This window comes from Loxodonta africana, chromosome X, assembly GCF_030014295.1.
Source record: "Loxodonta africana isolate mLoxAfr1 chromosome X, mLoxAfr1.hap2, whole genome shotgun sequence".
In the NCBI taxonomy this organism is placed as follows: Eukaryota; Metazoa; Chordata; class Mammalia; order Proboscidea; family Elephantidae; genus Loxodonta; species Loxodonta africana.
In genome coordinates, this window is record NC_087369.1 from 3,630,640 (window position 1) to 3,652,444 (window position 21,805).

General features: G+C 43.8%; 1 protein-coding gene across 1 annotated transcript in view; it reads left to right on the forward strand.

Moving 5' to 3' along the window:
- The first annotated feature begins 1,194 nt into the window (after window positions 1-1,194).
- LOC135228861 (arylsulfatase F-like) overlaps window positions 1,195-21,805 on the forward strand; it is a 45,041-nt gene continuing 24,430 nt past the window's right edge. The window contains exons 1-6 of the mRNA XM_064277992.1: window positions 1,195-1,201; window positions 2,270-2,444; window positions 13,302-13,451; window positions 14,841-14,962; window positions 16,772-16,894; window positions 18,797-19,220. Coding sequence (XP_064134062.1) covers window positions 1,195-1,201; window positions 2,270-2,444; window positions 13,302-13,451; window positions 14,841-14,962; window positions 16,772-16,894; window positions 18,797-19,220 — 1,001 coding nt within the window. The remainder of the gene's footprint in view (window positions 1,202-2,269; window positions 2,445-13,301; window positions 13,452-14,840; window positions 14,963-16,771; window positions 16,895-18,796; window positions 19,221-21,805) is intronic.

The following is a 21,805-nucleotide window of genomic DNA, read 5'->3' on the forward strand; positions in this document are numbered from 1 at the left end:
AAACCCTGTGGATCACAGTTGTACTCTGACCCAACGGGGTAGCCACGAGTAAGTCGACTTGACGGCAACTGGTTGGTTTTCTGGAGTCCCGCAAGCAGATGAGTCCTTGGGTTTTCAATGAATAAAAATTTTTCCCAAATAGAAACACAAAGCACATCTAGAAAAACTGGGGGAAAAAAATTAAACAAATATGATTTGTAGTATTTTTATCCAGAAAAACAGCTTAGCAGGTTGGTGTGTTTTTTTTCTATTCATTGTCCTGAGTGTGTTTATGTACTTACAAAATTGGCTTGAGGTTACGTAAACCGTGTACGCAACTTTTCCTCTTTCTGTTTCCTGTGGTCAATATGACCATTTTAGCATCCCATGGCCGCGGCTTGCCTCTCATCAAAATTCTTTGGAAGAAGCACTTCTTTCTGTTCTCTTATGGCGATTTTTTTGGGGGTGTGTATGTAACATTTTCTCTTGCGTTTTGATGTTGTAAATTGATCACGTTACTATTGTTTTATAACCATTTCAATGCCGAAAAGGGTAACTTGTGGCTCATTGGAATTCTTTGGACAATTACCTTTCTGTTCTGTGCATATTTTTCTAGATGAATTTCAAAGTCCGTTTGCCAATTTACAAGAAAAAATGCCTCCCTTAACTAGGATTCCATTTAAACTATGGCTGAGGATTGGGAGAAGGCACATTTTTATAGTACTGAATTTCCCCGTTTAAGAAAAAAAAAAAAAATCCATACTTTTTTATTAAAGTCTTATAGAAAAAAAACCCTCCAGAAATTGGTTTTTGTTTGTTTTTAGATAGTTTCTGCCAGTCCTCCATATTTTATTTTGTTTGTTGCCATTATCACTTGGGTCTCCTTTTTCATTCTATTTTTTATTTGATTCTATGTTGTCATTTGCCGTCGATTTGGCCCCTGACTCTCGGCGACCACATGTGCAACGGAACAAACCTTTCCCTGATCCTATGCCATCTCCATGGTCGGTTGTGGACCTGACTGTTTTGATCCATAAGATTTTCATTGGCTGCTTTCAGGAAGGAGATCGCCAGCCCTTTCTTCCTAGTCCTTCTTAGTCTGGAAGCTCTACTGAAACCTGTTCAGCATCGTAGCAACACGCAAGCCTCCACGGACAGACGGGTGGTGGCTTTTCATGAGGTGCACTGGCTGGGAATTGAACCCAGGTCTCCCACATGGAAGGTGAGGATTCTACCACTGGACACCACTGCTCTCAATATATACATTAAAAAACGAAACAAAACACCTGTTGCTTTTGTCTATTCCAACTCACAGTGACCCTATAGGACAGAGTAGATCTCTGCCCTATAGGGTTTCCAAGGAGCGGCTGGTGGATTTGAACTGCAGACCTTTTGGTTAGCAGCCAAACTCTTAACCACTGCGACACCAGGGCTCCACATCTGGAAGGGTAAGAAGTAAAATAGTAAGAAGTAAGAATCCTTTAAGGAGCATTTTTGTTGCTTACCGCTAGTTCTCAAATTTCCCCCCGACCTGGTCTCCTTGAAGATAACGAAGGAATCACCCTGGGGAAGATATCGTATTTTCCATAATGTTTCTTAGACTCCCTCGACTTTCTTACTTTGGACATGTCATAAGTAGAGACCAATCACTGGAGAAGGACATCACGTTTGGTAAAGTAGAGGGTCAGCAAAACCGAGGGAATGCCTGCATGGGATGGATTGACACACTACTCACAATGGACTTGAGCTTATCAGCAACATGAGGACAGTGCAGGACCGGGCAACGTTTCCTTTTGTTGTACGTGAGGCTGCTATGAGCTGGAGCCAACTTGACGGCCAGAACGTGGACAGTTAGGTGTCTGATGTCTCTGAGGGGTTGCTGGAGTCATGGGGTCAGCAGAAGCCAGTGGCCAAGGTGGAAGGCGATTTCTCTTCCTTGGAACTTGGTTCAGGAGCCCTGGTGGCGTAGTGGTTACAGCCCTCAGCTGTTCACCAAACCCACCAGCCACTCTGTGGGAGAAAGATGTGGCAGTCTGCTTCTGTAAAGATTTACAGCCTTGGAAACCCTATGGGGCGCTTCTGCTTTGTCCTATAGGGTTGCTATGAGCTGGAATTAACTTGAAGGTTGGTTTAGAGCCTGGTTGGGTGACTCACCAGTTCACGGATGAGCTCATGCAGTGTCCACAAGCAAGGTGGCAGATGTCTCACTGAACACCCGTGGTACCTTTTTCCTGGTCTTTAGAAAGATATGCAAATCAAGGTTTCTGATGACCTTGTTTGTGTTTTGCAGATGGGGAGCATCAGCACCAAAGGAGGCAGCCCGAGGAGCACCCGGGGCAGAGGGAGGCCGCCCTTGAAGGGGTGGGTGACGTGTGCATAATTATCCTGGGCGGATGCAGGAGGGCGGTCGATGCTCTTCACACCCCACTCCTGTCCCAGCAATTCGAGAGGAAACACCCTGGCAGGTAAGTGAGGAGGCTTGCCAGGACAGGCTTTGTTGGGGAGTTTTGGTAGTGATAGGCAGGGTGGATGGGCTCCAGGGATTTTGAAAATTTCTTTTGCTGACTATTTTCTGGAGGAAACCCTGGTGGCATAGTGGTTAAGTGCTACAGCTGCTAACTAAAATGTTAGCAGTTCGAATCCACCAGGCACTCCCTGGAAATTCTATGGGGCAGTTCAACTCTGTCCTGTAGAGTCATTATGAGTCAGAATTGACTTGATGGCAACAGGTTTTTGTTTTTTATTTTCCGGAACTCATCGGTTCAGCTTTGGATCCTGGTGAGAAGCTAATTCCAAACTTTTTATTTCTTTGGTAGGGGGAGGGAGGAGTGTAAGTTTTTCTACTTTCTGCCTCCTCCTCTTCCTTCCTTCCTTGTTTCGTTCCTTCCTCCCTCCCTTCCTTTCTTTCTCCTCTTTCTTAACCAAGAACTCTTTTATGTTGCCTGTGTCCATAGTTTGCATCCTTTTGAGCAAGATGGATTTATTGATTAGAGGGTTATGTTAGGGATTGAATTGTGTTGCCAAAAAATATGTGTGTCAACTTGGCTAGTCCATGATTCCCAGTATCGGGTGACTGTCCACCATTTTGTCATCTGATGTAATTTTCCTTTGTGCTGTAGATTCTAACCTCTGTGATGTTAATGAGGCAGGATTAGAGGCAGTTATGCTAACGAGGCAGGACTTAATCTACAAGATGTTGTTGTGTCTTAAGTCAGTCTCTTTTGAGATTTAAAAGGGAGAAGCGAGCAGAGAGACAGGGGCGACCTGAAGTCCCTGTGTTGTTGTTAGGTGCCATGGAGTGGGTTCCGACTCATAGCGACCCTGTGCACAACAGAACGAAACACTGCCCGGTCCTGCGCCATCCTTACAATCGTTATTATACTTGAGCTCATTGTTGCAGCCACTGTGTCACTCCACCTCGTTGAGGGTCTTCATCTTTTCCGCAGACCCTGTACTCTGCCAAGCATGATGTCCTTCTCCAGGGACTGATCCGTCCTGACAACATGTCCAAAGTATATAAGACGCAGTCTCCCCATTCTTGCCTCTAAGGAGCATTCTGGCTGTACTTCTTCCATGACAGCTTGTTCATTCTTTTGGCAGTCCATGGTATATTCAGTATCCTTCTCCAACACTGGAATTCAAATGCATCAATTCTTTCTTGGTCTTCCTTATTCATTGTCCATCTTTCACATGCATATAATGTGATTGAAAATACCATAGCTTGGGTCAGGCGCACCTTAGTCTTCAGGGTGACATCTTTGCTCTTCAACACTTTAAAGAGGTCCTTTGCAGCAGATTTACCCAATGCAATGCATCGTTTGATTTCTTGACTGCTGCTTCCATAGCTGTTGATTGTGGATCCAAGTAAAATGAAATCCTTGACAACTTCAATCTTTTCTCCATTTATCATGATGTTGCTCATTGGTCGAGTTGTGAGGATTTTTGTTTTCTTTATGTTGAGGTGTAATCCATACTGAAGGCTGTGGTCTTTGATCTTCATTAGTAAGTGCTTCAAGTCCTCTTCACTTTCAGCAAGCAAGGTTATATTATCTTCATAATGCAGGTTGTTAAGGAGTCTTCCCTGCATCGTGATGCCCCGTTCTTCTTCATATAGTCCAGCTTCTCAGATTATTTGCGCTGAGAAGCTCCTAAACCAAGGGAAGATTGATGACAAGGACCTTCCATCAGAACTGGCAGTGGCAGAACCATGAGACCAGCACTACACAGAGATGGAACCAATCCATAGAGCAAGAGAGCTGAGTGCCTGTGTGCTGGAGACTCCCTGGCAGAGTAGGGAGCCTCCCGGCCATTAACGGTGGAGCTAGGCTTGCTGACCAATGGAGCAAGAAAGCTCAGTGCCTTCCAACCAAAGTTTACTGATGCAGTGAGGTACCTCCAGGTACTTACCAGTGGAGCTAAAGAGCTCTGGAACACTTCCCCAGCAGGGCAGACATGGGCAGAGAAGCCCAATGGGCCAAGAGGTCAAGGAACCAGGAAGCAGAAGCTGAAGAGACAAGGAATACATAAGCCAAGCTGCCTCAGTCTCAAAAAGTATGGCTATGACCTCTGGGGTCTCAGAGGGTGGAGCCATGACCTCTGGTGTTTCAAGGGTAGAGTCGCCACTCAGATGGACTAGGAGAATGGTGCGCCTAAAGCTGAGGGAGCACGGTTGCCATTCCAGTGGGCCTAGAAGGCAGAGCTGAAGCCCAGGGCCGGGGGGCCTCCACTCAGAATCCAGAGAGTGTGGCCAATACCTACAGTCTGGAGGGCAGGGCCATTGTGTAAATGGTCTCAGAGAACAGAAGATTATTTTCAAGTGTTGAGGGCTAATGTATAATGTGTTCTGCTGACTTGTTTGGTGGCTGTTACTGGGTAGAAACCCCAGGTTCGTGCTCAGCATGACTTGTATCGGCCAATAAATGAGAGACTGAGGTAGGAGAACAGGAAAGGCGCATTTATTTCATTGTACAAGGAAATGGAGTCAGTCAGAGCTGCTGCTCACCCAGAGCTAGAGGAAACAGAAGGGAGAGAAAAATTCACATGTAACAACCAGATTTTCATTAGAGAATAAGTGATTAACAAGATGATATAGGATGGACTTCTCCTGTTGGAAGTCTTCAGTCAATCTGTTTTAAACATACTAAACGTTCTTCTGAAGGGCAAGCTGTCCCCCCTTGGTTTACCTATTCACAGTCATGGGTCACTTTCTCAGAAGCAGAAGTCTCACAAAAGTGTTTTTTGGAGAGAAGAACTTCTAAACAAGAGTTACAGTATCTAAACCCATTAGTTAAATAATTTAGGAGAAAGGAAAATGGTGACTTACCTCCAGAAAGTAAGACCTTACAACGTCAGCAATATGCCCATATAAAACCCATAATTTTCTTTTGTTGACTCAGTCTCACGTCGCTAATTTCTGTTTTGTGTGATTCTGGATCAGCCACAGCCAGTTCTGCGTAGGAGTTCTGGAAATTTCATTCGGTCTCGTCACAGTTTTTTTCTCAAGTCCATTACCCACCACCCACTGCTGTTGAGTCAATTCCAAATCATAGCGACTGCAATCAGCTGTTTGAATCCACCAGACGCTCTCCTTGAAAGTCCATTACAGCCCATCTTTTTGTTGAGATGTTTTGGCCAAATGTTTTCAGCACATCAGCAAAGTAAAAGCTTATCTGCAGATGACGAAACTTAATACGGCCATGATTAACTTACAAAAATAATACTCTTACAGTGAAAGACCTGATAGAAATTAATTACAAGCATAAGGTAAAGGCCAAATAAAATCAGTTAAAAAAAATTTAGATAAAAATATCTCTAAATGTAAGCATTAACCGTATTTTTAAAGAGTTTCAGGTATCATACATAATTTGAGACATAATATCAGGATGTGCCAAGTCAGGATATACCAAAATTATCAAATCTTTAAATACCTGAATAATAATAAAAGAAAACTTCATAGGTAAATGATATGAATTTCCAGTCAAACCACTGGCTTTGATAAAGTTGTGACCAAGTTAGCAATTAAGAAATATAATAAAATTATGACATATGCTTTTGCTGTCTGATATTAGTCAAAAACCCAAGAAGAAATACTAATATATAAATTTTAACCCAAAGAGAATCAGGTGCTTCTCTTGATTTTGACAGCATGCTCCATGTAATCTATTAAATAAAACTTTTTAGCACTTTTATAAAAGTTTTTTTGTGGCTTTCCATCAAGTTTCAGCGTTATTAGGAGTTTATTATAGGTCACCGTGAAACAATAATTAATTTAACCAAAGATGGTGAAGTAAAAAACCTTAGCTTTTTTTTTTTCCCCTAAAAGCCATGCGGTTTGGTTTCCTATTCAGGAATCTTATTCTAATGAAAGGCCAAACCTTTGCCTTCGAAGCAGATTACGCAAAAAATAAATTAACCCTTTTACTCAGAATTCAAAGAAAATTTCTTTATTTTAATAACAAGAAACCCAATTCTTTGTTTTATAATTTATTTAACATTAAAGCTCCTAAAAATCCCATGAATTAAACCACCAAAGTTTAATCAGACAGATAAAACTTCTGACCATATCAAATACATTTGTTTTTAATAAACCTCTTAAACATTGTTTTTGCTGCATACCTTATAGTACATTCTTTTAAAATAGCAAAGATGGACACACTCATTAGCAGATTTAAATATATATATATATGTGTGTGTATATATCCTTTGTCTTTCTCTTGTGGCATAAAAAGGAAAAATATATAAGGTTAAATTATGACGAGTATCTATTAGCTCAATTTAACTTCAATAAGTTACCTAAAAGGTCTTAGAAATTATTTTAAGCCTATATACCATAAAACATAACTGTTGTTGAAAGAAAGCCTGTTTAAACATTCTAAGTTTTCATTCAACTTTTACTCTTGTTACCAATTGCCAATCTGACACAAGGGTCCTTGTCTTTTCTTGAGTAAGAGCACACGTGAAAGACAAACTTTATCTTGAGGAAGCTTTATTTTACTTGAGTCAAGCAAAAGGAGTTGGGGGGATCTAAGCCTCTCCAAAAGACTGCCTCAAAAAGAGAAGCAAGGCTAGGGCTTATATGGGTTTGGTGGAAACAACAGAGTAATGAATATTTAGTGGGCTTCTTTCAAGGGACGGGTACTTCTCAGAATGGGGGTGCATGTTAATTAGATTGTGCAGACATCTGGAATCCAAGATGGAACCCACTGATATTCAAGATGGAGCCCTTTTGGCAGCCCTTGGCATCACTTATTATGGGATATAGCGCAAGTGCACTTGATCTTTGGCACTACATCGCCATCTTTGGAGAGCTAGGGAAGGTCAAACAGCAGTCACACTCTGCACACACGGAGCCTGCAAAGGAGGAGGGGGGACTACAAAGACACTAAGAAGGAGATAGGAATTCACAGGCTGTCCCAATTCTATCTCGTGTTGACAGGGTGGGTTCCTGTTTAGCCAAGTTCTAGATGGTAATCTTTCTAAAAGCTCTTTTGTTCCACCAGCACAGTTAACACTATCTGTATCATGATAGGGTTTGGTTCTGTTTACCCAACTTTTAGGTGATAATCTTTTAAAAGCTCTTTTGTTCATCCACCAACACAGTTAACCCTATTTGTCTCAATAAGTCTCATATTTTCCCAATCTAAATTTTAGCACTTAAAGATTTTATCAGCTGGCTTTGGAAATCACAAAGTTTCTGCTCAACTGACCTATTCATTGGTATGAATATAACCTTAAGTATTTGGCTAGAATTGGAAACATTTTTTTAGGCCTTTTCAAGTGTGTCTCATTGTGATTTCTATCCACCCCCCCCCCTTTGGCTTCTTAAAGTTCCCCTGCAATGGACAGAGCTTGTTCACAGTTCTTTTATGATTGGAATCCACCCAGTTTCTGGTAACTATAGTAAGCTTTCTGAAGATATACGACCTTGGAGACTTGATTTTTGTCCCACCTTCCCTGTTTTTGACTCCTGGAAGAAGACAAGATTAGACCATTCTGATACATTTACTTGTGCTTAAATTGGCCTAGGCATTTTGAAAGGCTGTCTACTCAGTAAACACCAAAGCTCTTTAGCAAATTTGTAAATGCATCCATCAATTCTTGGCTAGCCTCCCCCCGCCTCCACCCCACTACCCTCAGCCCGGGCTTGTCGTATATCTCTTTTTTTACCCACTCTGGAACTACTAGTTTTACTTTAAGACAATTTTTTTTTTCCCTCAGATAAAACATATTTCACATAATATCTAGCTTAAGTTACTTAGGTTTTGCTTTTAAGATTGACTTAAACATGAAGTTCTTCGGTGCAGCTACTAAAAATCTAAACCATAAGCCAGACAGAAGACAGTTTTTCCTGGACAAGGAAAGAACTGAGGTTCTAAGACAGCCTTACAACAAACAGCAATTCTCAGCCATAGCCTCCAACCTGATACAAGGCAGAAACTTAGACACAGCGCTCTCCACCAGAAGCAAGCTCTCAGAACAAAAGAAGACAGAAAGAGCACATAAACTCGCCAAACACTACCACACAACAAGGATACGGGGATTCTAGTTTCCTAAAGTGTATATAGCAATTTTTGTTAAGATCGACTCAATTCAATGGAAATAACAGGTTTTAGATAAAACTAACTAACTTGCCGGAACGTTAGGTATGGGGCTACCACTTCACCCCGCAGATTTTATAAACCGGGTCAGGAGCTGCCACTTCTCCCTGCAAATTTCGTCACACAGGTCAGAAGCTGCCACCTCCCCTGCAAATTTGGCAAAACAGAGCACTGTTTTCCAGGTTTTCTCTGAGCCACAAAAAAAAACCTAACGAGAAATGCTGTGGGGATTGGACAGTGTTTTGCTTAGACCAATGTGTGCCTTTATCGTGTGAGAGTTTGCTTGTGGGTGGAGGCAACATAGTGCTCTAGCCTGCTTTTTGACCTCCTTATCCTGTCAGCGGAGTCTTTAACGCTCATAAGTGACTACCCTAATTAATGAGTTTTACTGGTCAACCTGTGCCCTAATTTTTGCAGCTTACAGTGGCTCAGAGCTCTTTGGAAACAGAATTACATATTTAATGTTTCAAATGCCCGGATCCGGACCTAAACTGCAGTTCACCAAGAGTTACTAGTTATCACTCTTAAACAAAACAGTCAAGAAAAATCTAACAAAGATTCTCCTTAATCAGACAACCGGTATTTCAAACAAATATGACAAACAAAACTTAAGTAAATATGAGGAAAACAACAAAAAGAACAAGCAAAGGCTTGTTTTCCAAAAGCACTCATCCCATCAGTGTTGAAAGGACATGGAGTATGAGTGCTTAGGTCCAGAAGGTAGGACCTCTCTTTTTGCTGGTTTCTGCTCCGTGGTCCAGGTCTCGTCAAGGTTGACTGGGTTCATGGTTTTAGAATCTCTGCAATAGCTACACCATTAACTCTTGTAGGGTGAAAACACCAGAAAGTTTAGTAAAGCAAAAAGAAAGGATGTGTCTTAGAGGCCACATTCCGGGATCCCGTGAACGTTCTCGATTCTCCGTATACACACACTCACACCGCCTAAGCCGGTGCACCACTTAACTGGTACCTGAGCCTTTTATGCCCTCAGTCAGTGCTCAATTCCTCCCACTTCTTGGGACTCTTCTAAGGCCTTACCTAGGCACTTACCAAACAACCCAGGTGTGTTTCATGTCTCTCACAGAGCCATCATTTGGGTCCCTTGGCGGAGGGATCAGCTTTCAGAGCTGCTCCAAGGTCTCTGGGGGAAACCTCTTGGTGGCACCATTCATCAGGGCCAGTGTGTTGTGGTCCACCTGAGGAACCGAGCAGATGGCCTCTGGCTGGCTTGCCAGAAGCATTACCAGGTAGAAACCCCAGGTTTGTGCTCAGCGTGACTCGGATTGGCCTATAAACGACAGACTGAGGTGGGAGAACAGGAAAGGCACATTTATTTCATTGTACAAGGAAACGGAGTCAGTCAGAGCTGCTACTGCCAGGACGGCTCGCCAAGGGCCGTCAGACAAGTTACTTTTAAAGGGATTACAAGTAAGGAGTTCATACCAGTTCAACATTCTTAATCATAGTAGTAGGCACAATGGGGTTTACATATAACCTCCAAGAAAAGCAGTATTCAAATGCAAAGCTGAGGGAGTCGGGGGGAGCCCAGCAAAGGAAATGATTTTGTCATACAGCTCTGTAGGGGAGGAGGCCAGGTCAAGAATACACACTGTGGGAGCTCTGTCTCCTGCCTTCTTTCCCTCCAATTTCTCCCATTTGTAATGGAAATATCTAGCTTGTGTCCGTCCCACCGTTTAATTTGGAAGCAGATAACTTGTACCCTAGATTTCACAGATGAGGAGTTTTTTGGATTTTGGACTTGGAGTGTATTTAAGACTTTTGCTATGATATGATGGAAAGAGTATGTCTTACGTGTGGCAAGGACATGAATTTTGGGGGACCAAAGGGTGGAATGTCATGGATTGGATCGTGTCTCCCCAAAATATGCATATCAATTTGGCTAGGCCACGATTCCCAGTATTGTGTGATAGTCCACCATTTTGTCATCTGATGTGACTTTCCTATGTGTTGTAAATCCTATCTCTAGGATGTTAATGAAATGGGATTAGTGGCAGTTATGTCAATGAGGTAGGACTCAATCTACAAGATTGGATTGTGTCTTGAGCCAATCTCTTCTGAGATATAAAAGACAGGATCCAGCAGAGAGACATAGGGACCTCAAGCCACCAAGAAAGCAGCACCAGGAGCACAGTGGGTCCTTTGGACCTGAGGTTCCTGCTCTGAGAAGTTCCTTGACCAAGAGAAGGTTGATGACAAGGCCCTTCCTCCCGAACCGACACATAGAGAAAGCTTTCCCATAGAGCTGATGCCCTGAATTTGGACTGTAGCTTCCTAAACTGTGAGAGAATAAATTCCTCTTTCTTAAAGCCATCCACTTGTGGTATTTCTGTTATAGCAGCACTAGGTGACTAAGACAGGTTAGTATTATCTTCTCAACATTATTTTAAGATAGCAGTGTGGGTAATTGGTTACTGACCCAATAGGGGCATTCCTTTAATTGCAGTGGGTTTTGCTGTCATGTCATTTGGCAGACATCCACCCCCCCCACCCCACCCATTATATGTGGCCATCAGTCATCTTATAACCCCCCTCGTAGAGGTTTCTAGACTGGCACGAATGCAAAGTAAACCAGGTGGGTGAATTCAGGTAATCTTTTCTTTTCTGGGAAGCCAAATCCACTCCTCATAGTCTCTCTGAGGCTCAGTGGTCTCAGCAGGAACTGGAGCCATCCTGTCATCCAAGGATGTTGAAGAGCAGATGCAGGGACGGGGCCACTGACTCCAGTGTTGAAGGAAGCCAGGAGGCCCAGGGACTTGGCTACATAGCAGCCTTCTTTAAAAACAGGCTGCCAGGGCAAAACAAATCAAGAGAGAATAGGGTTTGCGTAAGAAGAGTGCTGGAAAACCAGTTTTAAAATATGGGAAATAGAGATGAGCTTCCCAAAGCCGGTGAAAATTTCATGATGGATATTAACTTGATAAAAGATCATGCTACTTTTTTTCTTTTTCCTCCAGGATCTTTTGCCAAAAAAATAAAAAGAAAGAAAAAGGAGCTATTTGAAGCTACAACATGAAGGCCGGGTAAGGGAAGCTATAGACTGAATCCGTATTTTGAGCACATTGAATCTGATGGAGAATTTTTGTGACGTGCAAATTCAGCTTTACAGAATGAAGGAAGTTAATATCATGCTTCCTTTAGACAACTGTCCATCAGATGTTTACGCTGATATTGTGGACTCAGTAAGTCTATAATAAAAAGAAATAAGAGGGATATAGGCGAATGATACAAACATAAGTTGTACATTTCCAGTGCACATGTTGTTGTTCTTCGGTGCTGTAGAGCTGATTCCGGCTCATAGCGACCCCACATCTTACACAGTAGCGCTGCCCCACCAGGTTTTCTAGGCTGTGAACTTTATGGGAGCAGATTGCCAGGTCTTTCTTCCGCAGCGCCACCGGGTGAGTTTGAACCACCAAAACTTTAGATTAGCAGCTGAGCGTGTAACCATTGCACCACCAGGGCTCCTTGACACATATATACTATTTTAAAATACAGGAGGTGGTAAAAGCAACTCAACCAACTGTGGACAGGCAACAAGCATTTCTGTAACTATTGGCATTGGGCACTCAGAAAGGTCCTGGGCATACATCTTCCACCCTTAAAAAGTTCACAGTCTCCAGGGACGATGAATGACTAAAGCAAAACCTAGCAACACCATAGGGCTAGTGTTGTTTCAGATCATTTATAAAGGGCTCTAAGGTCGCTGAGTTGGAATCGACTCGACAGCAAGGGGTTTGTTTTCCTTTTTAAAGGGGGAAAGGGGCAGTGTTGGTTCGGTGGTGAAATTCTCTCCTTCCACTCAGGAGACCTGGGTTTGATTCCTGGCCAATGCACTTTATACACAGCCACCACCCATCTGTCCCTGGAGGCTTGTGTGTGGCTGTGATGTTGAACAGGTTTCAGGCGAGTTTCCAGAGTAAGACAGACTAGGGAGAAATGCCTGTTGATCTACCACTGAAAAATCAGCTATTGCAAGGAGAATGAAGAAAACTAAAGACACAAGGGAGAGATTAGTCCAAAGGACTAATGAACCACATCACGACCTCCACCAGACTGAGTCCAGTACAACTAGATGGTGCCCAGATACCAACACTGACTGCTCTGACAGGGATCACAATTGAGGGTCCTGGACAGAGCTGGAGAAAAATGTAGAACAAAATTCTAACTCACAAAAGAAGACTGGATTTACTGGTCTGATGGAGACTGGAGAAACCCTGAGCATATGACTCCCAGACATCCTTTTAGCTCAGTAATGAAGTCACTCCCGAGGTTCACCCTTCAGCCGAAGATTGAACAGGCCCATGGAACAAAACGAGACTAAAGGGGCACACCGGCCCAGGGGCAAGGACTAGAAGGCAGGAAGGGACAGGAAAGCTGGTAATAGGGAACCCCAGGTTGAGGAGGGAGAGTGTTGACAGGTCATGGGGTTGTTAACCAATGTCACAGAACAATACGTGTACTAACTGTTTAACGAGAAACTAGTTTGTTCTGTAACCCTTCATCTAAAGTACAAAAAAATAAAAAATCGGCTAGTGAAAACCCTCCAGAGCACAGCTCTCCTCTGACATGCGTGGGGTCGCCATGAGTCAGAGTCGACTTCACAGCAACTGGTGTGTTGGTTGTGTCCGGAAGATAATGTTGGAATGTAGCTCCTAAAACTATCAAGATGAACAATTTCCAGTGAAAACCACAATTGCGTTCCAGAGTCCCCTCCATCTTCCTGTCCTTGGTGTGTTTATTTCTAAACACTCAGCAGTCACACACGGCGACCGAGGACAAGCCTAATATCTTTTTGATTATGGTTGACGACCTTGGGATAGGTGACCTGGGCTGCTATGGCAACGATACGATAAGGTATGGCTTTTACATTTTATTTTCGTCTGTCACTCAGGCTTGGAAAGTTGGTATGTGGGATGACTGTGTCTACACGCAAAAATTAAATTGCTTGGTTGGGATCTTTTACACCATGGGTAACCCTTCTGGTATTTGAAATACCATTGGCATAGCTCCCAGCATCATACTACGCAAGCTACCAAACCCGTTGCCATTGAGTCATAGCAACTCTACAGGACAGAGTAGAACTGCCCCATAGGGTTTCCAAGGAGCAGATGGTGGATTCGAACTGCCGACCTTTTGGTTAGCAGCCACCACAGAATGACAAATAGACAGGTGGTGAAGTTAAAGGGACAAGTGGTATTAAAAGCAGGACCGAATGGAATCAAATCTTGGTTCTGACGCTTGGTGACTATGAAGCCTTGGACAAGTCATTAAACCTCCCTGTGCCTCAGTTTCCTCATCTGTAGAATGCACATATGAGTCTTTTATGCCTCATGAATTCATATACACAAAGTGCTTAGAATATACCTGTAGTCGTGGTTGGGTGCCATCGAGCCGATACTGACTCATAGCGACCCATTTAGGACAGAGTAGAACTGCCCCACAGGGTTTCCAAGGAGTGGCTGATGACTCAAACTGCAGATCTTTGTGGTTAGCAGCTGAGCTCTTAATTGCTTCGCCACCAGGGCTTCATTCATTTTACAGGTGTGTTAAACATCTCTCTCCCTCCATTATCTCTCCCTTCCCCCTTTCCCTCTCTCTGCACCCCCGTCTCTCTCTCTCCCTGCCTCTCTGTCTGTCCTTCCCTCGTCCCTCTCTGTCTCCTCTCTTCTCCCTCCCTCCCTCCCTCCCTTTCTTCCTCTTTTTCTCTCTCTCCTTTCCCCTACCCCCCTCTTCTCTCTTCCCCTGCCCTTCTCTCACTGTCTCCTCTCTCCCTTCCTCCCTCCGTTCCCCCTTCTCTCTCTCTGTCTCCTCTGTTTCTCCTTTTCTTCTCCGTCCTTCTTTCTTCATCTCTCTCTGCCTTTTTCTTCCTGTCTTTCTCTCTTTTGCTGCCTGTCTGTCTGTCTCCTTCGGTGTCTCTCTCTCCCTCTCTTTCTTCCTTTCTGTCTCTGTTTCTCTGTGTCTCTCTCTGATTCTCTTTCTGTCTCCTTTTTCTCTCCCTTTCTTCTCTGTCCCTCTCTCCCTGATCCTTCCTCTCTCTCTATCTCTCTCTGTGTCTCCTCTTTCTCTCCCTTCCTTCTCTGTCCCTCTGCCTCTGTCTCTCTCTCCCTGTTTCTTCTTCTATCTCTCTTTCTTCCTCTCTCTTTCTTTTTCTCTCTTTGTCTCTGTCTCTCTGAGTCTCCTCCCACCCCCCCACCTCTGCTCCCTGCCCCCTCCCCTCTGACTTTTTCCCTCCTCTCTCCTCAGGACCCCTCACATAGACCGCCTGGCCAGTGAGGGGATCCAGCTGCTGCAGCATGTGTCCGCAGCCTCCATGTGCACACCCAGCAGGGCCGCCTTCCTCACGGGCAGGTACCCCATCCGGTCAGGTGAGTCAGCCCTGGAGGGTCTGCAGCACTCTGCAGTCCTCTTTGGAGGGGCAGAAATTAAATGTGGCCTGAACTTTTAAAGGAGTTTTAATTTAAAAATGTGCACACACACACACGCACACACATTTCTGCACAGTTACTACTGTTAACATCAAAACCAATGTGCTCCTAATTGAGACAAGACCACCTGTGTGAGGCCAGGTGGCATCTTCTCACACCTTGATGACTTTATTCTGACCTCAGAGAGCCCCGGTGCTACAATGGCTAAACACTCAGCTGCTTACCAAGAGGTCTGCGGTTTGAACACACCCGGCAGCTCTGCAGAAGAAAGACCTGGCCACCTGCTTCCATAAAAATTACAGCCTGGGAAGCCCTATGGGGCAGTTGTACTCTGTCACACAGGATCACGCCAGTCGGAAATCGGCTCGACACCTAACGACCCACTTTGAACTCCTTGTACTGGGCGTAAGCCCGGCTTCCCACGGAGAACAATAACCAGATGCTCCCTTGCTGGGAGCGATTAATAAAACATGTCTGCACATATTCCAGCTGCCACACAGAAATATCTACACCATTCCTAAAAGTTGCATCATGACATCTTAGCTTTGGAGACAACATCACTGTCTTCTAGCTGGATTCATTTCAAATCTTGGAGGAAAGGACAAGAGAAGCAGTAAAAGAAAATGACCCCCTGCCTTAGTTGTGTTCTGGCTATGTTTGTAAAGGTGGTAGCACGAACAGGTAAGCATTCAGCCGCTAACCGAAAGGTTGGAGCTTCTCGGAGGTTCAAGTCCACCCAGAGCTGCTGTGGAAGAAAGTCCTGGAGACTTGCTTCTGAAAACTTAGCCACTGAAAACTCTGTGGAGCAGTTTCACTCTGACACACATGGGGGCACGAGTCATAGTTGACTCCAGGAAAACTGTTTTTTTTTTTTTTTTTTAATATTAAGTTATGTTATTCCATGTTATATTATATTCCCTGGGTGGTGCAAATGGTGAAGTGTTCACTGCTAACTGAAAGGTTGGAGGTTTGAGTCTACCCACAGGCACCTGAAGAAAGGGCTGGCGACCTTCTTCCAAAAAATCAGCCACTGAAAACCCCAAGGAGCACAGCTCTAGTCTGACACACAGGGAGGCGCCGGGGGTTGGCGACGACTTGACGGCAGCTGGTCCTGGTGCCTTGTAAAAATGCCACAAGCTCTGCTCAAAGCCTTAGTCTGTGACTGTTGTGTGTATCTGATAGTAGTGTGTGTGGTTGACGTGTGTATAAGCATGTGGTTCGTGTGAGTGTGTGTGGTGTGTGAAGTGTGTGTGAGTGTGGCTTGTGTGAGTGTGTGTGGCATGTGTGAGTGTGTGGTATGTGTGAATGTGTGGTGTGTGGGGGGTGAGTGTGTGAGGTGTGAGTGTGGTATGTGAGTCTGAGGTATGTGTGAGTGTGTGTGTATGTGTGGGGTGTGTGGTGTGTGAGTGTGTGAGGTGTGCATGACTGTGTCTGTGAGGTGCATGTGTGGCAGGTGAGTGTGTGTTGGTGTGTTGTGTGAGTGTGGTGTGTGTACTATGTTGGCGTGGTGTGTGTGGTAAGTGTGTGTGTAGTGTGTGTGTGATGAGTGGTCTGTATGGTGTGCGTGTGTGTGCCTTGTATTGTGGACGGGTGTGATTTTTGTAGGGAGAGCCCAGTGTCCCCCTCCACGATATTGCTTTCCCCTCCTTGCACACCGTCTCTCCACCTTCCATCCGGCAAACCACCGCAGATCTTTCTCCTCAGCGGTCAGTGCCTACTCACTGTGCATTTTCTTATCCTTGCATTTAGGTATGGTTTCCAACAGAGGTACACGGGTCATCGCAAGCCTGGGCGTTCCCTCGGGGCTCCCTCATAACGAAACGACATTCGCAGCCTTGCTCAAGAAGCAAGGGTACAGCACGGGGCTGATAGGTGAGACACAGTCATCAGCGTTACTCCTGCACCGTGAGGTAGTAACAGACTCTGCTGTGTCACTGACTTGCTCGTTACTGGGAAACTCTTCATTTAAAAAGGTCTGAGCTTTTCACTGGATGGATGGACGGATGGACGGATGGATGGATGGATGGATGGATGGATGGATGGACGGATGGATGGACGGACGGACGACAGGCATAAAATAGGTAATAGATGATGAATAGATGATAGATAAGTAGATAGATTGAGAGATGATAGATCGATGATGGAAGGATGGATGGATAGATAGATGCTCAAGATGCAAGGGTACAGCACGGGGCTGACAGGTGAGACACAGTCTTGGGATGTGGTGTCTTCTGTTTCTTCTGCCCTTTCTCTTGCCACAGGCTACCTTACAGTTTACTCTCTGTGACTAAGCTGCTTGCATTTCAAGACAACAGCATCGTCTACCTGTCTGTCTATATATCTATGTGTTAATGTATCTATGTATCTACCTATCACCTCTCTATCATCTATCTATATCTGTCTACCTACCTATCTATCCACCCATCCATCTACCTATCTATCTCTCATCTATCATCTGTCTTTCGTGTATCTATATCCCAAAACCCAGTGCCGTTGAGTCAATGTATCTATATAGCATCTATTTTATATCCAACATCTACCCATCCATCTACCATCTATCAATCTATCTGCTTATCTATCATCTACCCATCATCTATTATCTATTTTATGCCCATCATCTGTCTATCCATCCATCCATCATCCACCCATCATCTATTTGTCTGTGTATCATCTATCTATCCTGTCCTTCATCTATCATTTATTTTATATCCAACATCTATCCATCCATCCACCATTTATCTAACATCTCTCAATCTGTCTACTTATCTATGATCTATCCATCATCTATTTTATGTCTAACATCTGTCCATCCATCCGTCATCCATCCGCCATCTATCTGTCATTTATCTATCTGTCTGTCCGTCCGTCCGTCCGTCCATCATCTATCATCTGTCTATCTATCTGTCTGTCCGTCTGTCCGTCTATCTATCTATCTATCATCTATCTAGCCATCTATCTACCATCTATTTTATTTCCATCATCTATCCATCCATCCATCATTTATCAATCTATCTACTTATCTGTCATCTATCTGTCATCTATTTTATGCCCATCATTTATCTATTCATCCCTCCATCATCTATCTATCTGCTTATCATTTATGTACCTATCATCTGTCTATCTATCATCCATCCATCCATCCATCCATCCATCCATCCATCCATCCATCCATCCATCCATCCATCCATCCATCACACATCTACCTTTCTGCCTTGCCTCTCCTGTATCACTTGTCTGTCTTCCTGGCTGTGACCCTGTCCTCTCTGAGGAAGTGCTTAGTTCATACCCTTGCTACAAGCTGACAGTTGTAGTCCCCTCCCTGTATTTTCCACCCTGTGTGGTCATTCACAATCAGATCTGAACAGAAAACTTTTCTGCCAACTAAGGAAAAGCAAATAAGTGAGGCTACAGATAACTCAAGGTGCCCTTGTGGTGCACTGGTTACGCACTCAGCTGCTAACTGAAAGGTCGGCGGTTCAAACCCACCAACAGCTCCACGGAAGAAAGACCTGCCAATCTGCTCCCATAAAGAGTACAGCCTAGGAAACCCTGTGGGGCAGTTCTACTCTGTGGCGCAGGGTCACTAGGAGTAGAAATCGACTGGACGGCACCCAGCAATGATGACACATGAGTCAGATTTTCAATCAAATGGAAAAATCTGTTATTTGTTGTTTGCAATCAGTGGATTGTTTCCAGTGAAGAGTGGTTAACGTGTTCGTTGTAACATGAGGATAAATTATGTTTTTTTTTTGGTGTGTGTGTGTTTAATTTCAGGCAAATGGCACCAAGGCTTGAACTGTCACTTCCGGAGTGACTACTGCCACCATCCATATCATTATGGGTTCGATTACTACTATGGCATGCCATACTCCCTGTATGAACCTTGCTGGCCGGACCCCTCGCGAGACACGGAGCTGGCCATCGGGAGCAAGCTCTGGCAGTGCGTGCAGCTGGTCGCCCTGGCTGTACTCACCCTGGCCATTGGGAAGCTGAGGGGCTGGATCTCTGTCCCCTGGCCCTTCATCCTGGCCATGAACTTGTTCCTCCTCCTTCTGGCCTACTCCTGGTTCTCCAGCTTCACGTCTGGCCTTTACTGGGATTGCATCCTCATGCGTGGACAGGAGATCACAGAGCAGCCCCTGAAGGCGGAGAGAGCTGGGTCCATAATGGTTCAGGAGACAATTTCATTTATAGAAAGGTAACAATCTACACATATATATATACATGTATTTATTTTAAATGCATGAAATGATGATATAGGATGAGTATTTATGCTGAGTAGTCCCTGGGTGGTGTAAATGCTTAAGCCTCTTGGAAGCTAACCAAAACATTGATGGTTCAAGTCTACCCAGAGGCACCTCAAAAGAAAGGCCTGCAATCTATTTGGGGAAAATCAGCCATAGAAAAAACCCTATGACACACAGTTCTACTCTGATGCACGTGGGGTCACCGTGAGTCAGAATCTACTCGACGGCAACTGGTTTAATTCCAAGGAGTTGTCCCAGGCTGGTGCAAATGATGAACACATTCAACTACGGTCCAAAAGGTTAGAGGTTCAAGTCCACCCAGAGGCACCTTGGAAGAAAGCCTTGGTGACTGACTTGTGAAAAATCAGCCACTGACAACCCTGTGGAGCACAGTTCTACTCAAATACATGTAGGGTTGCCATGAGTTGAGCTTGGCTCAACAGCAACTGGTTTAGTTTCTTAGTATTTTCTTTATTTGGAAGCGGATAGTTGTGATGGTTGAACAACACGATGAAAGTAATTAATGTCACTGAATTGTACATGTGAAAATTGTTGAAATGGCAAATTTTTGCTATATACATATATATAACATATATGTATATATAATCAATGCCACTGAATTTTACACGTGAAAATTGTTGAAACGGCAAGTTTTTAAAATATGCATATTATATATAACATATGTATGTTTCACATATATACATAGAGAGAGAGCCCTGGTGGCACACTGGTTAAGCACCCAGCTGTTAACTGAAAGGTTGGCAGTTTAAACCTATCAGCAGCTGCACAGGAGAAAGACCCGGTGATCTGCTCCTGTAAAGATCCCAAAATAACCAAATCTGTTGCTGTCGAGTCAATTCCGACTCATAGAGAACCTATAGGACAGGGTAGAACTGCCCCCAGAGGGTTTCCAAGGAGCGGTTAGTGACTTTTTGGTTAGCAGCTGAGTGCTTAACTACTCCACTACTAGGGCTCCCCTGTAAAGATGACAGCCTAGGAAACCCTGTGGGGCAGTTCAACTACATCGCACGGGGTTGCTATGAGTCGAAATTGACTCAAAGGCAATGCGTATATATAATGCCATACATATACAATGGGTATAATATTCACCACGTTCAAAAACATATAAGTAACCTATAGGAAGTTGGCATTTCTAAATACAGAATATTTTGCTGAGAGAATGACAAATGAAGCAGGGAACGTAACACAAATACGTGTGTCTGTATAAAAACAGGAGCCCTGGTGGTGCAGTGGTTAAGCGGTCGGCTGCTAACCAAAATTTTGGCAGTTCGAACCCACCAGCTACTCCTTGGAAACCCTATGGGGCAGTTCTACTCTGTCCTATAGGGTCGTTATGAGTCGGGGTCGACTCAACGGCAACAGGTTTGGTTTTTTGGTATAAAAAGAAGTTTGGCCAAATTCCTTAATAAAATCAAATTCAGTAAGGGGGCTAAATAAATAAATACCTAAATAGATAATAAAGGTTGATAATCTGAAGAAAGTTGAGCTGGGAAATGGAATCTCTCAGCACGTAAGAGCCTAGGCTAACACGTCAACACTAATATGTTCAAAACAGTCATTTTTCTTGAGAGGAAGAATTGCAGACAATTTCAGCCTTCTCCTCTTGGATCATAGTGAAAAGCCTAATAAGGACAAAAAAAAGTTATTTCTAAAACATTTTTCTCAATGAGGAATGAAATGAGACTATGTTCTTTGTTATCCCAGCGTTCAGAGGAGCTAGAGGGTGTATTTCTCTGGTGTCACTTATATGTGTGTTGAATTGTTTATAAAAGGATCAGAAGAGGAAACTCAACAAAAAGAGGGCAGGGTGAGGAAAAAAAGAAAGAAATTGTGTGTGGAGACATACAAAGAGTGGTTATATAACTGTCTCTGAAAAGTTTAAAAAATCAAAGTAAGCTGGGTCTATGTGGTTATCTAACCAATTTAGGTCAAAAGCCACACTTGAAAAAAAAAACACTTAAACAACAAAAAACCAACAGCCTGGCAATATTCGAAGCAAATGTATTGTATTTGCACCCATTTTCTACATCATTTAAATGTAAAAATGGCTCAAAGTGTTATAAAAAAAACAAAAAGACTCTGATGTTTCCCTTGGTCTCTTGCTAAGGATACAGGGCACATCACAGCTTAAAAGACAACAGAATAAGGTAGGAGTTTCAATAGGCATTATTCTGGGAAACCAAGAGAAGCCTGAGAGTGGGCAGTGGGTGGGAAAAAAAAAGAAATCTTTCCAAACACTGTACTAATTAGGACTAGACAAGAATACGAAGTGTTTTGGACTACCACTCTCCAGATAATATCTGAAAAGCTGGTATCTCGTTCGTTGTTGTTAGGTGCTGTCTAGTCGGTTCCGACTCATAGCAACCCTATGCACAGCAGAATGAAACACTACCCGGCCCTGAGCCATCCTCACAATCGTTGGTATGCTTCAGCCCACTTTTGTAGCCACTGTGTCAATCCATCTCGTTGAGGGTCTTCCTCTTTTTCACTGACCCTCTACTTTGGCAAGCATTTT